The sequence below is a fragment of the Schistocerca cancellata genome, chromosome 1 (genome assembly GCF_023864275.1).
Source record: "Schistocerca cancellata isolate TAMUIC-IGC-003103 chromosome 1, iqSchCanc2.1, whole genome shotgun sequence".
Taxonomy (NCBI): Eukaryota; Metazoa; Arthropoda; class Insecta; order Orthoptera; family Acrididae; genus Schistocerca; species Schistocerca cancellata.
This window is the reverse complement of record NC_064626.1, coordinates 156,633,865-156,650,345: the sequence shown is the minus strand read 5'-3', so window position 1 is coordinate 156,650,345 and position 16,481 is coordinate 156,633,865. Positions and strand designations below refer to the sequence as shown.

The 16,481-nt window shown below is 43.7% G+C and overlaps 1 protein-coding gene and 1 non-coding gene across 2 annotated transcripts in view; both read right to left on the bottom strand.

Annotated features, from left to right (window-relative positions):
* The window catches only part of LOC126167560 (putative phospholipase B-like 2), a 158,911-nt gene that overhangs the window by 48,729 nt on the left and 93,701 nt on the right, over window positions 1-16,481 (bottom strand). Inside the window, exon 5 of the mRNA XM_049920486.1 lies at window positions 3,074-3,302. Within this exon, the coding sequence (XP_049776443.1) occupies window positions 3,074-3,302 (229 nt within the window). The remainder of the gene's footprint in view (window positions 1-3,073; window positions 3,303-16,481) is intronic.
* Window positions 12,192-12,266, bottom strand: Trnal-caa (transfer RNA leucine (anticodon CAA)). Its single transcript has one exon. It is a non-coding gene; the product is annotated as a tRNA-Leu (tRNA).

The following is a 16,481-nucleotide window of genomic DNA, read 5'->3' as shown; positions in this document are numbered from 1 at the left end:
GATATAAGACTCGTCAATCTATATCGATCCTTCAGTCTCCAGATAATGTCAACATTTTACAAAAACAAGCCAAGTAAACAAAAGACTTGGCGATCAGCAGGCAATATGTGTGGAAACAGATTGATCATGTAGCAATCTCTACGAGAGCAATTAAGGAAGTAATGAATGTTAAAGTACAGAGAAGTGCCCAGTTTGACTCTGATCATTACCTCTCCAAGATCAAAATGAATTTCATCACTCTCAATAAGGCCGTGAAACCCCGAAATAAAATTCATAAATATGACGTTGCGAAGCTCAAAATCAATCAAAACGTGTTGGAACAATACCACCAGCAACTGACATTTGAATCTCATAAATGGACGGACATCGCCTCCAAGATCGAACAGGCAGCTAATACAGTTAAAAACAGAAAGCATAGATGATGGAATGAGGTTTGTGATGAGGTGGTGCCCAAAGAACAAATGACTGGAAAAGTGGAACTCGACCAGGAGACCTGAAGATTTTGATGTATTCCGTGAAGTTCGAAAATATGCAGCCAGAAATTTACGAAGGGCTAAGCGATTGAGAAACAGCAGTTAGAACAGATCGATCAGGATTTGCGGACAAACAATGCCAGAGACTTCTATCAGACGTTAAAGTCGAATTTGAAAGGATACCAAGCCCCTAGTCTTTGTTCTAGACACGAAAATAGAAAGCTAGGTCTGACCAAGAAAGGAAACTGCACGATCGTGTCTCGTTATTTTGAAAACCTACTTAACTGTGATTAACCGAGAGAAAGATTCCCTGTATGTGCCCCGATCCAGAAACTACCCAACTCATCTCCACCTGGTAAAGAGAGATCAAAGAGATCATCAACAACCTTAAGAATAATAAGGTAGCTGGAGAGGATTCTGTAGTGGCGGAACTACTGAAGCTGGCAAATAATGAAACTCTAGATGTACTAGTCCAAATTTTTGAGGAGATTTGGAGAACTGGGATGATAACAACTGAATGGCAGTCACCTTTAATCCATCCTCTACACAAAAAGAGGCGATAAAAAGAATGTCAATAACTATAGGGACATCTCATTAGTATTTGTTCCACATAAGATATTCTCCAAAGCAATACAGAGCACAATAGGTCATCTTGACCAACTGACTGGGAAATATCAAGCTGATTTTCGAATGGCCGTTCTTGCTCAGAACAGATCTTTAACCTGAAGATCATCATCAGGAAAAAAAAAACTGGAGGAAATAACACCGTGGTCGTGTTTGTTGATTTTCAGAAAGCATATGACTCCATCGATCGAGAGGCATTAATGAATATTTTGGAAGAATGTGGCGTGGATAATACATCAAGAAAGCTGATCAAACAAACTGTTACTAACACAGTGTCAAAAATAAAATTTATGGGTAAGATTTCAGAACCCTTTACAATCAGCACGGGCGTATGACAAGGAGATGCACTATCCCCACTCCTTTTTCATTCGAGAGTGGAGAAAGTTGTTAGCCCAAGAAGAAACAAATTAAGAGCGGTTCAGACTTGGTCCTAAGAACAAAGGGGTGTACATTGACTGCTTGGCCTTTGCGGATGACCTGGTCTTTTTTGCTAACAACAGAGTCAGAAGTCAACAAGATCAATAGGCTGTCAGAAATTGCTGAAAAAGTTGGACTCTAGATCTGTACCCAAAAGACAAAATGTATGACGAGCATCTGTGATGGAGCTGAATGGATGATCACCAACCTGGGAAAATCGGACGAGTTACAAGTTTCAGGTATCTCGGTGAAGTTATCCAGGAGAATGGATTAGAAGAAGAAGCAATTAACGTCAAGATGAGGAAGTTAGACCAGGCTTACCAACTGATAAAGAATACCTATAACAAAAAATCTATGAGTATAGGGGCCAAGTTCCTATATTATAATACAGTCGTAAAATCTGAGGCCTTATATGCGTCCGAAACTTAGACCATGAATAGACAAGGTCAAGTTGAGCGGCTGGAAAAGCGAGAGCGTAGGATATTAAGGAAAATCCTTGGTAATAGATGGGTTGATGGACAATGGCGAATGAGAGCAAATGAGGACTTGTACAGCAAGACAGAACCTATCACAGCATCCGTTAAGAAGAGACGATTGTTATTTTACGGTCATCTCATGAGGATGGACGGTGACCGACTAACGAAAAGAATATGGAGTTTCATCCAATCTAAGAAAACAAGGCCGAGATGATTCGAAGAATGTGAAAAAGTTCTTCGGCAGATTGATATCTCAGAGAGAAATTCCTGACAGGAACAAATTTAGAAGATTGGTGAACAACTACCAAGGTTTTAAAATGGCATCAACGTCCAAAAGACGGAGAGGACCTTTGTCCGAAGAGCATAAACAGGCTCTTCTTGGTGGGCGTAGAAGATACTGGCAGGAAATCAATGCTGGAACAAGAACAAGACCAAGACACTAAAATGAAATTGGTTCTTACCACGCAGTCCATAGAGGCTCAACACGAAAAATATAGCAATAATTTATAGACAGCTGATGTCCACCTACCACAACCCTAAAAACATCCGCTGCAGTGACTTTAAGCATACTATACGTCATCCTTCTCACTTGAACAAATAATTTTGTAAGGTTATAATTTACATCTAAAATTTCCGATAAATATTTTGCCTACTTTGCTTGCCATTAAACCTGTGATTTCAGTCCAGATTTCGAAATATATCCCGCTTATAATGTTTTCATCCTCAGGACGCCACATACTACTATGCCACATACTGACTGAACTTACCAGTTTCTCACAGTCCATGTTTCGTTTCGTATCGGTCGATATGTCCGAAAAAAAACAAACTGATTTGAATTTCACCGATTGTCGTCCAAAATCTCTGCGTTCGGACGATGACATCGGCTACATTGTGACCGCGCATGTAGTGGCGTATTGGTTTGAGAAGACGGCAGTCTTCGGCCGATGTCTGTCGCCGGCAGAACCTACCGATATCTGTGCCATTGTGACCGCAGCCTAATGCAGCAGGTGGTTCCACTTTCATTGCAACACGCGCCTCCAGCACCATTTAGTGGTGGCGTTCAATTAGTCGTGCTTGTCTTACCTGTCCACGCGGCCGCACGTTGCTCCAGAGCGACGCGTTGTTGTTTCCTATTGTGGTCTCCACTGCGACGAGCCCGGAGGACAGAACGTAGAAGTCGTCGACGGAGCCGATGACTCCCGGGTACGACGAGAAGACGGCGACGTGCCCTGGAACTGGCGCTCCTTGGGCGCGTCCCGTCGCGCGCACCGGCAGCACCACCTTCTTCTGCACACGCAGCATCGTGTTGTACCTGTGAAGGCGACGTCTGTCTCTACAAGCTCGTCGGACAAAATATTAGCCACTCCCTTACAAGAATGCGCTGGTAGCTTTGGAACGCTCTAAATGGTGTACTAGAGCGTGCGGAAATATGCCTCCGAATTTTTAATTCTTTTCACAATATCGGTTGAGGTATTACCTGTCATGAATATTACTCGGTCGAATTTACCGCTTCAGTGGCAAATTGCAATCCTCTGCCGCTAGAGGGCTCCGCGTTGTAGCGTGTAAGTTGAAGGTGTGCGACGTAACTATGTCGGTGCGTGAAAAAACAGCGTGTTGTAATCGAGTTTCGATTTCTAAGAGTTCGTCCAGACATGGAGCACCTCCTCCTTCAGTATGACGATGCCATACCACACACAACCGCTTCGACCTCTGCAACAATCCGATGTCTTGTGTTCACTGTCACTCGTCATCCTCCATACAGCCCCGACTTGGCCCCATCCGATTTTCATTTGTTTCCAATATTTAAAGAACACCTTCGAGGACTTCACTTTGATAGTGATGAGGCATGCAAGAAGACGTGAGGTTGTGGCTCCGTTAATGATGCCTAACGTTCTACACTGATAGTACCAAACTAGGCTCTCGTTGGGAGAAATCTGTTCGTCGCCAGAAATAAATACGTAAACATAAACAATAAATATGTGGCATAAATTCACAGCAAAGCTCTCAGAGGCCTTTAGGATTGAAACTGGAGTGAGAAAGGGAAACTGACTTTCCCATTTGCATTCTCAGACGATATTGTGATATTGTAGAAACCAGTAGAAGATGCGGTTAACGAAACCACGCATCTCAAGAAACAAGCGACAGAAGCAGGCCTACAGATATCAATGAGAGGACGTAATATATGACAAACATCTAGGTAGCTTCTAGATGAATAACAGAAGGACGGAAAATTCAGACTTACTCTTACTCTCCTGGCTCCACAAACCGCAGTCGGTTTTTGGCCTCGTCAAGCAGCCTATCCACAGTAATCTGTCTTCTCTATCTTGTTTCCTTACTCCCAGTACCTGGATATCCTTGGCAACCTGGTCTCTCCATCTCATTTTCAGCCTTCCTAGAGGTCTTCGTCCATCCGGTTTATTCTCTGAGACTTCTCTCAGTAAAGATTCCTGCTCTCTTCTATATACGTGGCCGGCCCATTTTAGTCTTCAGCAGCTACATCCGATTCATTGTATAGCTCCCTGAGCTCCTTGTTCTTTCTTCTTCGCGATTCTCCTCCCTCATACATTGGCCCAAATATCTTTCGCAAGGTTTTATTTTCAGCGTGTATTTATCTATTCTCCACATTTCTGCCCCATATAGCAATATGGATTTGATTATGGTTTTATACATTCTTTCTTTGGTTCCTCTTGAAAAAATTTTAGATGGCACTTTGTTGATTGAGTATGATGCTCTGTCCGGGCAGGAAGGAGCGCCTGGTCCCTGGCACGAATCCACGGGGCGGATTTGTGTCGAGGTCCGGTGACCGACCAGTCTGTGGATGGTTTTTAGGCGGTTTTCCATCTACCTCGGCGAATGCGGGGTGGTTCCCCTTATTCCGCCTCAGTTACACTATGTAGGCGATTGCTGCGCAAACAAGTTCTCCACGTACGCGTACACCACCACTACTCTAGCACGCAAACATACGGGTTACACTCGTCTGGTGTGAGACGTTCCGTGGGGGGTCCACCGGGGGCCGAACCGCACAATAACCCTGGGTTCGGTGTGGGGCGGCGGAAGGGTGAAGTGGACTGCGGTAGTCGTCGTGGGGTTGTGGACCACTGCAGCTGCGGCGGGGACGGAGCCTCTCCGTCGTTTCTAGGTCTCCGCTTAACATACAATATAATACAATGATGCTCTGGATGCGGCTTTGATCGTCGCGTGTATTTCTTGCTTCTCGCCGTTTTTGTGGTTTACTATATCTGAATTGGTAGTAAACTCAGATATTTAAACTCATCTACTCCAAACATGTGACTATCGATCTGCATAGTTTCCCGTTTTTTTGTTCTGTAATTTCTTTCTACCATCGTGGATTTTGTTTTCTTATCCTTTACTTCTAATCCAACTTCCTTTGTTTTTTCAGAGTCTTACTGCCAGTATTTTAAGAACATCCGTATTTTCCGTGATTAGTGCTATGTCACCTGTAAAGGCCAGTATATGTACTTTCGTTGCTATTTTAATTCTGCTACACTTGCTGCATCCAGCGCGTACCTCTTTGGAGTGCAGCGTGACCGCAATTTCTGTTCTCATGTAAAGGCTGGGAACCACTAGAGGCCGTTCAAAACCATTCGACGAAATTTGAACGTGACCCGAAACAGCAAAGGCTGATCACCCTTTTTCAGCTCTCCTATTTTGCTTTCTGGCAACGGCCTTGCCGCAGTGGATACACCGGTTCCCGTGCGATCACCGAAGTTAAGCACTGTCGGGCGTGTTCGGCACTTGGATGGGTGACATCCAGCCGCCATGTGCTGTTGCCATTTTTCGGGGTGCACTCAGCCTCGTGATGCCAATTGAGGAGCTACTCGACCGAATAGTAGCGGCTCCGGTCAAAGAAAACCATCATAACGACCGGGAGAGCGGTGAGCTGACCACACGCCCCTCCTATCCGCATCCTCAACTGAGGATGATACGGCGGTCGGATGGTCCCGATGGGCCACTTGTGGCCTGAAGACGGAGTGCTGCTTTATTTTGCTTTCTGCTGCAAAATGATTACACAGGAACAACATTGACACTTGGATAAAAAAAAAAAAAAAGCAGGTAAGGGTCCTCTAAGATTCTCCAGTTTGCTAAAATCCTCGGTGACACCCACACACTTTTACACAAATTTTAAAAATGAATATACAGAAACAACTCGTGCAGTATTCCTAGGCAACTGCAAGCAGGCAACCCGTGACACTCCTGTTCCAGTTGCCTGTCTGAAGGCGCCTAGGACAACACAGCTTCTCTCTGTAAAGGCATATTTTCAAAATTCTCAATAAATGTGGGCGGGAGCAATATAGGGGTGTTGCTGAACTGGGAGGTTTCAGAGAGACCTTCGCCGTTTTATTCACGCATGTGTCTATGTCACACCCCTTTTATCATCACTTCACAGGACAAAGCGAACAGGAGGACTGCAAAAGCCTTTCCTGCTTCGGATCACATCCTTATTTCGTCGAATGATTTGAACGGTCCCTAGTGGTTCCAAGACATCAAAAATCGTGGTCACGCTGCATTCAGGAGATCATGTTCAGTGGGGATACAGCCCCATAATAAACTTAGAGAGAGGTAAGACGTCCAGGGGTGTGAGCAGTGTCAAAGGTTGTCAACGACGTCGTCCTGTAGCTCTCCACACTGAGAACTGCCGTTTCCGACCGCGAAATGTGTGGGAATCGACTCCCCAAGAAAAGGGGTACTTTCATTCACAGTCTTTTTTGCCACCCCTGAGGCCGTTTCGTGTAGATTCTGAGCGTCAGGGTGTCTGAAATCCAGTGCCGCACTAAGAAGGGGGCGGTGGAGGGGCGAGACCAGTCCCGGCTTCTGGTCATGGGGGGCCTCCATATCTCAAGACCCTCGAGATTTGAGGTCCCCAGGACCAGACCATTTGTTATCAAATCCCAAACAAAGCCAAACTACGTTCAGAAAATAAGAGGTAGTTTGGTGTTCGAGGCCCCTTAAGTATGCAAAATTTAAACATAGGAGCCTACTTACCTATTATCAGGCCATGGCATTTGTCAGTGGGTGTTTTCACAATTTTTTGAATTTTTGTAAATCGTTATACGAAGCGTATGAAGTGTAGAATGAAAACCAGTTGTCTGCTAGGTGCAATTATTCTACACGATACGCTTCTTGATGCCTACCCCATCTGCACAGTTTTATTATAAATACAGTATTTAAATACGCGCGTAAATGCAGTGAAGAGCTTACCAGTGATTTTAAGTTACATATTACATTCTAAAAATTGCTTTTTAATGGTTATACACAATTTTGTACTTTATTCTATGAATTCGAAAATGTAACTAGATGAAGCAGAGGATATGTCAAAAGTATTCAACAGCAGCTTCAAAAAGTGAGCTGCACATTACGTTGCGCAGGGCTGAAGGTCAGGCCGCGCCAGTGTTAGGAACACGTGGAAGAGTACAACGAAAAATTCGGGAAGTCAGTGCAAAAGCTCTGTTCAATCCATGAGCTAATCAGTCCTTAAATCTTTGTGAAGTTCATGCATTCTCATGCAGTCCCTGTAGAGTGAACTGCTCTAGAACAGTAGATGAGTCATTTAATTCTTCTCGTCTTCTTCGTACAGGTGGGAATTAATTGTAGTAAAAACAGGGAAAGGTTTGAAACTATTGTCTGATACTCCCTGGAGTGCTTATTACAATTCAGTTGAAGTCATAAAAGGAAACATGGAAACAGGTGTGAGCTCTTTGGAATCTATGTAAGATCCATCCAAGGCAAACCTTGTTATTAGATGTGCAGCAAGCTTGCTCCTTCCAGCTATATGTGATTTTTCGTTTTTGATCTGCATCAGCTTTTTGCTCACGTTACTGAAGGAAATTAATTCAGTCCAACAGTCTCTAGACTTTCGATAAAGAACACGCCAAATTAAAAATGCTGAATAAAATTTTAGTGATGGAACGAACTACAATAATTTTGGATAGTGCTGTTGTTTTTAACGTCAAAAATGAAGTGATATGGACATTAACACCGACCAACGAGAAAGAATGAGGGTAAATAAAATAACGCCGGGTGCACTAGCTCATGACGCTGGATTATCGATGCAAGATTATGTTCGTCGATCAATGTTTGAATGCGTAGACCTATTTATACGAGAATTTTTACAAAGATACACGGCCACGAAGGAAATCAAAATTTTCCAGGTTGTTGGAAGACAATTAACGCTTGAAACTTCCGATGGTGATTTGCCGTAGCACTGGAGAATCTGGTAGAAATTTACGATGAGTTTGATAAGGAGCAGGTGCTGCAAAAATAGTGTCATAGCCATCTACATGCAACCGATACGAGTGTTGACATTGCTGTTAGATGGACAACAAACGACATGCTTCAGTTAATTATTAAATTTGGCTTCAGTGAATCAGTCCACACCACATAATCAAATTATTTGTGCCTCAGTCACATCTAGCGAGCGTTTTTCTGATCTAAAACTCATAAAAATTATCTTCGCTCTACGATGAATCAAGAACGACCGGCCAGTCTATCTAGTTCATCAACTGTAAGAAAAGTTTCAAGTGAAATGGATTTCAACGGCGTTATTGTGGAGTGCAGTAAACTAAAGGCACGAAAAGATGTACTATAATATTATCAATAATAACTACTATCTCGTGTTAAGTTTATGACACTAACTCTATATTTTACAAAGTTTGTTTCCACACAAATAAAAGATAAAATAAAAATGTCTTGCGATTAGGACCTCCCGTCGGGTAGACCGTTCGCTGGGTGCAAATCCTTTGATTTGACGCCACTTAGACGACTTGCGCGTATATGGGGATGAAATAATGATGATTAGGATAACACCACACCCAGTCTCTGAGCGTAGAAAATCTCCGACCCAGCCGGGAATCGAACCCGGGCCCTGAGGATTGACATTCTGTCGCGCTTACCACTCAGCTATCGGGGGCGGATAAAATGATAATTTTCATATACTGTTCTTTATTATTTCTTTGCACTCCGCCTGATGGTTGCTGTGCTACACGCTGATTCGTATTCTGTGTTTCTCACCTATATCTTTAAATATGTATATTACACTTACTGGAGCGTGGAGTCGGCAAATCGTAAATACATGATTTTTTTCTCAGCCGTTACCTCTACATTATCCCTTTTTGGCAAAAAAAAGTGCTCCATGCATACACCTGTTTCGAAGCAGACGGGGGCCTCATTTAGTTTCGCCTTCCCGAGCCTTCGGTAGGCTTCGTCCGCCACCACCTCTACTTCAGAGGCTTCAAAACAAGGCTTGAAACGTGAGCAAGAGGGGCTCCAACGATCTTTCCAACGTGTGACACGTCCACGAAAGCGTTGGGCAGATTGTGGTGAAATTTAGTGTCAACGTGACATCATTAACCTACCTTACACCTTTTTCCGCCTGTGTCGACACATTGGTATTTTAAGCGTCGCCTAGCCGGAGAGTGACGTCGCAGGGAGCCACGCTTTTGCATCGTTTCAGTGGAAGGTTGTAGGCAACTTTGGGCCACATTTCAAACTTCTACGTCTCAATGAGAGACAATTACGTGGTTCCTAAAAAGTGGTCCTTTAATTCTGTTGCGCAATGTATTTGGGACACAGGCGTACGTCTCCCAAGGATGATTTTTTGCCGAGTGTGCTAATTTGCCAGCAATTCAGTTTTTGGTCCAAAGTGTTTATTCGTCATCAGTTCGACGTTGCTGATTATTTCTTCATTAATACCCATGAACACGCTTAAGAAATTTCCGAAACTTTTCAAATGCGAGGAACAAGTATCCAGCAGCGGGCCTAATGTATCCTTTTCCAAAGTTACGTCGCACGCAGGTGTTTTAGTGTTACAACAAACCATTTTGCTCTCTTGACCAGTTGCATTAGAGATCTCAGCCTACCAGACTTCAGCGTCTCCTTTCCCCACAATGACAGCGGCGACACATCGTGGCATGGCACACAAGAATACCGGGAACTTTGGAGAACATCCCTTCCCGAGTCATGATCGCCGCCTTCAGCTCCTACAGACTGGTTGGATCTGGGTGCAAGCGACGCACTTATCGGTCTATGATGTCCCAAACCTTCATCTACATCTACAGAACATTCATAATCAGCAATCGAATGTACAGTGTATGGCGGAGAAACATCCACCCCCTTTCCTGTTGCACTCGAAAATGGAGAGAGGGAAAAATGATTGCCTGTTTGTTCATGGTCATTACACAGGATGAAATTTAGAAGCAGTATAACCCTTCTGCAGTTTCTTTGCAAATTCTGGCTCCAGAAACTTTCTCAATGGCGTTTCGTACGTGAAAATACCCAATAATTTCTATTAAGGTTACATTATCGGAAAACCTATATTGGACATTAATATGCGGTATGTACATCTTTCGTCTTCATGACGACTTTAACTCTGCTGGGGACACTTTCAGTGAGGTGACAATGTCTGTGGGTGAATGGCAGCCCATTCTTCCTTAGCCGAAATCAGAAAAGGTAAGTGATGTCGGATGCTGGGGTCTGGAGCAAAGTAAACGTTCTAATCAATCTAAAGGTGTTCCGCGGGTTCAGGTCGGCGTTCTAAGCAAGCCAGTCGATTTCAGGAATTTTGTTACCCACAAAGCATCTCCTCACTTATGCTGCTTTATGATATGAGTATGGTCATGCTGATACAGTCATCGTCTCCGAACTGTTCCTCTGCTGCACGCAGTTCATACAGCTGTAAAACGTTCATATCCTCCCGCATTCGACGTTTTCATAAACGCAATACGGGGACCACATCATAACCACGCACCGTCTCCGTTCTTAACTGTTGACACTGCACATGATGGCACATAACGGTCTCCAAGCATTCACCGAATTCAAGTCCTTCACCGTCTAGAAATTCGCTAATCTCAAACCCTTCCATCGGATTGCCACAGGGTAGAGAGTGATTCACCACTCCAAACTACTTTTTAACGGTCATCCCCGGTCCAGCAGAGCCGCTCTTTACGCCACCTCAAGCTCCTCTGGCCGTTGACTAAAGAACTGTATTGTTTATGAGGAACGCTCGACCATTATAGCCAAATCTTTTCAATTCCCAAAGAAACCGTCATTGTGCTGGTTGGTCTCCTGGAGCGATGTGATTTTTTGATTTCTTCCATCGACTTTTTGCAAGCACCCTCCGCAATGATCGATGGTCCCTGTCCGACAGAATATGTAGTCTGCACGGTCTTTCTTTAGCTCTGGTTGTTCCTTCGCGTTCCCAATTCACAATCCCATCTCCATCAGTTGACTTGAGGAACTTTATAAATATTCAGAAGTCCCTGATGGGTTTGTTACTCAGGTTCGAAGTCCCTGAGCTCAGCTCACCGCCCCATTCTATTGTCACTCCTCCTCCACTGGTACCACAGTACTCCACGCCTCCTTTTATACTGGCGGGCCGGCTCTCGAGACCTCTAGTGGTCTATTCCGCATTACATATGGGTACCTGGACACTTTAGATCAGACATTTCGTGGAACGTCAAGTAACACTCTCTAATTGATCAAACCTATCCAAGAAATCTAGCAATATGCACTTCTGAATTGCTTGGGCGTCTTCCTTTATACGACGTGATGGATATCACAGACTTTCCAGAATGAGATTTTCACCCTGCAGCGGAGTGTGCGCTGATACGAAACTCCCCGTGCAGTGTACGAGAAAGTCATGTCAGTGCATGACATTTGGATTCGGGGTAAATTGGAGCGAATTTCTATTCTACGCAGTGAATAAGTGTGTTTTAAATGTGGATAAATGCAAATTTATATAAGGAATTTGTAATGTTCGGATACACAGTTTATGGTATACTGCTTGACCTACCCATATCAGTTAAATATCTAGCAGTACATTGCGAGCCGGTCGTAGTGGCCGAGCGGTTCTAGGCGCTACAGTCTGGATCCGCGCGACCGCTACCGTCGCAGATTCGAATCCTGCCTCGGGCATGGATGTGTGTGGTGTCCTTAGGTTAGTTAGGTGTAAGTAGTTCTAAGTTCTAGGGGAGTACGATAGTGCTCAGAGCCGTTTAAACCATTTGAAGTACATTGCGAAAAGGCATGAAATGGAACGAGCAAAGTTGCACGAAAGGAGAATGGCACATTATGGTTTTGACTTAGTTACGGCAGTTTAATATCCAGGCGTAACGTTGTGAAAAGACGTGAAAATGAACAAGCACATAAAGTCAATTGATGAAACTTCCTGGCAAATTAAAACCGTGTGCCGGACCGAGACTCGAACTCGGGACCTTTGCCTTTTGTGGGCAAATGCTCTACCGACTGAGCTACCCAAGCACGACTCGCGACCCGTCGTCCCAGCTTCAGTTCTGCCAGTACCTCGTCTCCTGCCTTGCAAACCTCACAGAAGCTCTACTGCGAAGAAGCAAATTAAACAATAGACAACGTTTATTATTGGTTATCACGCAGTAAACTTCCACTGAGCAAAGCATGATTTTCGTTTTAAAGAGGGGAAATGATTCTGTAAAATTACATTAATGTGAATGCACAATTTCATAAGATTTTCGCCGGCCCCTGTGGCCGAGCGGTTCTAGGCGCTTCAGTCCGGAACCGCGCTGCTGCTACAGTCGCAGGTTAGAATCCTGCCTCGGGCATGGACGTGTGTGATGCCCTTAGGTTAGATAGGTTTAAGTAGTTCTAAGTATACTGGACTGATGACCTCAGATGTTAAGCCCCATAGTGCTTAGAGCCATTTCATAAGATTTTCAGGAATTAATGTTGACTCCCACCTGAAGTGGCATAAACACCTAAACAAACAAGCAATGAAAAGTCATGAGCATTCTATTCACTTAGAGTCTCATTAGTGTGTAACAAACAATGCCTTATTGTTACAAACTAGTCCTCTATGGAATCATTTTTTGCGGGTCCCCTACACAAAACATGAACAGCCTTCAAACTGCATAAAGCGATATTAGCATAAAAACGAAAACTAGCAATGCAGCTCCCTGTAAAGATGAGTGTGAATACCTGAGGATTCTGGCTGCACTCTGCAAGTGCAACTAGCAAACTGTTATATACAATGAGAACATCAGCAGTCGTCCCACAAATAGCATGGAATAAGAGCCAACTTAAGAGCCAACTTAAGAGCCAACTTAACTACCATGTACCGAAAGTAAAAGCTCTGACATGGAGAGAAGAATTGTAGACCTCAGAGCAGTTGGATCTGAAGTCCGACTTGCCCCCCTCTACAATTACTCGGTCGCGACGTAATGCCGGATCCTGGCAAAATTTTCGCCCAGCGTCGGTGCAGTGTCTCTGGGCGTCGTTTGGAGACCTCCCTGTTTCAGCACTACTGCTATTTGTAAGCGACTGTGTTTATCAGAAATCCTCCGGATGGCTTCCCATACTTTTGTGAATCAATAAAAAACTGACTGACTAATGACGGAGCCTGGCAAGAGTACCCCACTTGGCGGTGTTTACAACGAAATATCCGATACCAGCCGCCTTCCCTTTCTTTCAATTTTAGCATCTCCGATCTTTTGCAAAACGTTTCAACGCTAACATGCGTTGTATACTGTAATGAACTCGCCAAGGGCTTTCGAATGCAATTAAAAATGGACATCGTTGAATTTTTTATATATATTTGCTTTAGTACCTCGGTTGATACGTGTAAATGATAAATCACTGGAGGAAACTGTCCGCGTCACTGTTCCTTATGTGATTTTTCACTTATCGTTATCAGCATACGAGGGTGTAATGAAAAGTAGTACCTTCATAATTCTTTTACGTGAAAACTCTTAAAGCTTTTAAATAATGTAAATTTTATTAACATTCTGCAACTTTATTCTTTAAGTCTATTGTATTTTTCAACATAGTCACCCTGATGACTGACATTTCTCCCAACTTGAGACCAGTTTGTTGACACCGTCACTGTGGAATGTTTGACTTTGTCGACGGAGCCACAACTTCACGTCTACGTGCACCGCTTCATCACTAAGATCGAGGTCCTCTAAGATGTTCTTTGAGTTTTGGAAATAGACGAACATCAGATGGGGCCAACTCGGGACTACATGGAGGATGATCGATGACAGTGAACCCAAGGCGTCGCATTGTTACGGTTGTCGCGGCGCTCGAGTGTGATGTGGCATTGTCATGCAAAGGACAGGGTGCTCCATATGTGGACGAACTCTTCGAATTCGTGCTTTCAGTTTTCTAAGGTTCTCGCAGTACTTAGCAGAATTTATGGTGGTGCCTTTAGGCATGAATTCCAAATGCACCACACCTTTTACATTCCAGAACACTGTATGACTTCGCCAGCTGGTGGTATGCTCTGGAAATTTTGGAATCAATGATGCTTTGTTTCGGAACTCCATTGCTTCTCTCTTGTTTTCAGCGTCAAAATGGTGCACCAGCATTCATCACCTGCCACAGTGTTGTTAAGGAACCCCTCACCATCACGCCCAAAACGCAATAGAAATTTTTGATACACGCCCAATCTTCTGTGTTGCATGTCAGGAGTGAGTATTCGAGGCACCCACCGCGCACACAATTTTCTGTACCGTGGTTCTGCAGTGATGGCCTGTACACGTTCTTGTGATATGCCATACTTACCTTGACAGCTGTCCGACGATTTTGTCTGATGAGTTCATCAACCCGATTCCAACAGATCTCGGTGGTTCCCGTACGCATTCGTCCACTCCGAGCTCTGTCTCACACGTTGAGGTTAGCATCAGCGTTTCCTTCATTATGAAAACTAACAATACACCGTATACAGCTTTCATTCATCTACAGATTTCAATTGGAGGCACGTTTTCTGCGGTTAGAAACTATACTACAGCACGCTGTTTCTCACGTAAAGTTACAGTTACGTTACACACGACCACGTTCCACGCTAGAGGGCCTATACACATAGGCAAGTGGCCACTGCTCGTTAGACCGTGGATAAGATGAACAGGCGATTGCAGTTTTTTTTTTGCCAGGATTGGTGCGGGAAATACTATCGGCTGTTGACTATCACGAGATATGGATTTAATACTCTCATTATAGCACAAAACCTACCGTTTTATTTAGTATATGACTACTTCACATTTAATGCGGTGCAAATTAATGTTTGGCGTGACGCAGAATATTAGTTGTTTATTATAACTTTCCGGAAAAATGGGAATCGACCAGAAAAAATTTGGTTTCAATTATATTATTTTAGACGCTCTCAGGCAATTTTACTGTTACCTGCTAGGATATTCATTGTTGAAGTTAATAGCCTGACAGGAGACATAATTCTGTAACGGTGTACACTCTTTGACATAAAACTCGACCAGCGGCCGGCCGGCCGGCCGCTTCAGAGGCTAAGTCCGCGCCGATCGCGACATGGGACAAAAAAACTGGCCAACTCGCTAATTCTCTAAGTCCGGTTATCTGCACAATCTGGCAACACTGTAGACTGTGGCACTTCCTGGAGGAAAACTTGTCCCAAGATAGAGAGACTCTAGGCTGATTACGCCTGTGGTCTAGCGGTAGCGTGCGTTGTTTCTGTTCATAATGTCAGTGGATCGAGAGCAGCTGGCATAAAATATTTTTATAGCCTCTTCTGTCTGAATGCTGAAGACGTGAATGTAATGGTAGCGCAGATTCAATCTATTTCGCTTTGTGACACACCGATATCAAAATTTTATCTAGTAACGATTTTGCGGCAGATTTCCTGCAGACTGTCCTCCTCTGGACGCCGTATGCGGCAAAGCTCCGGGATCCATTTGCTGGCTACTGACAGCGGCCGTGGCGACAGCAGCGGCGCTGCACTCCCCCATTCTTTATCGAAAGCGCCTGCTACCGCTCATCGCTTTTGATGATTTAAAACGCTTTATTATTAAATGTTGCTCCACAGAAAATTTCTACAATTTCTATTCACGCTCAAAAGCAACGGAGACAGACGTCCTGATTAGTAGGCAGGTAATCGGCAAGAGCTGAGTATGGCCCGAAATTAATTTTATAGACTGGGACGAAATTAAACCACCTCACTACATTCGATGAATTTATAAATGCTTCATACCTCGTTTCTTTTCCTTTCAAACTTAATTATTTGTGCAACTTTTGGTCAATGTTTGGATGTTTTCGTCAAGCCAAAGTGAGCGTCTGTGGTGTAAAGTGTATTACAGTTCTTGTTTCATTCCTTATGGTAAGTCTATGCGATAAACTGTGTGAATACCTTGCAATGCATGCTCTGTAGCAGTGCAGGCACATTGCACATTTGGAGTTCCATGTATGGGTTCATGAAGTATTTATTGTTGATCGGAAGTGATAGTTAAGGTCATCAGATTTAAACCAGAAAAATTTGTCGTTTTGAAGGTTTCAGAGAACGGAAAGGAATTGCTAACGCCGGTGTTAGAAAACGTCTACAGTTAAATGCTATTGCAAAAATTTAGAAGATGGGAACTATATTAATGAACATGTGCACTTCATAAACAACCTTCCGACATGTTAGACCTATATGACGAACAAAGCTCAAATTTATATCGTTGACAGTCGGTTTGAATCTTTTCAGGACCTATTTTACAGT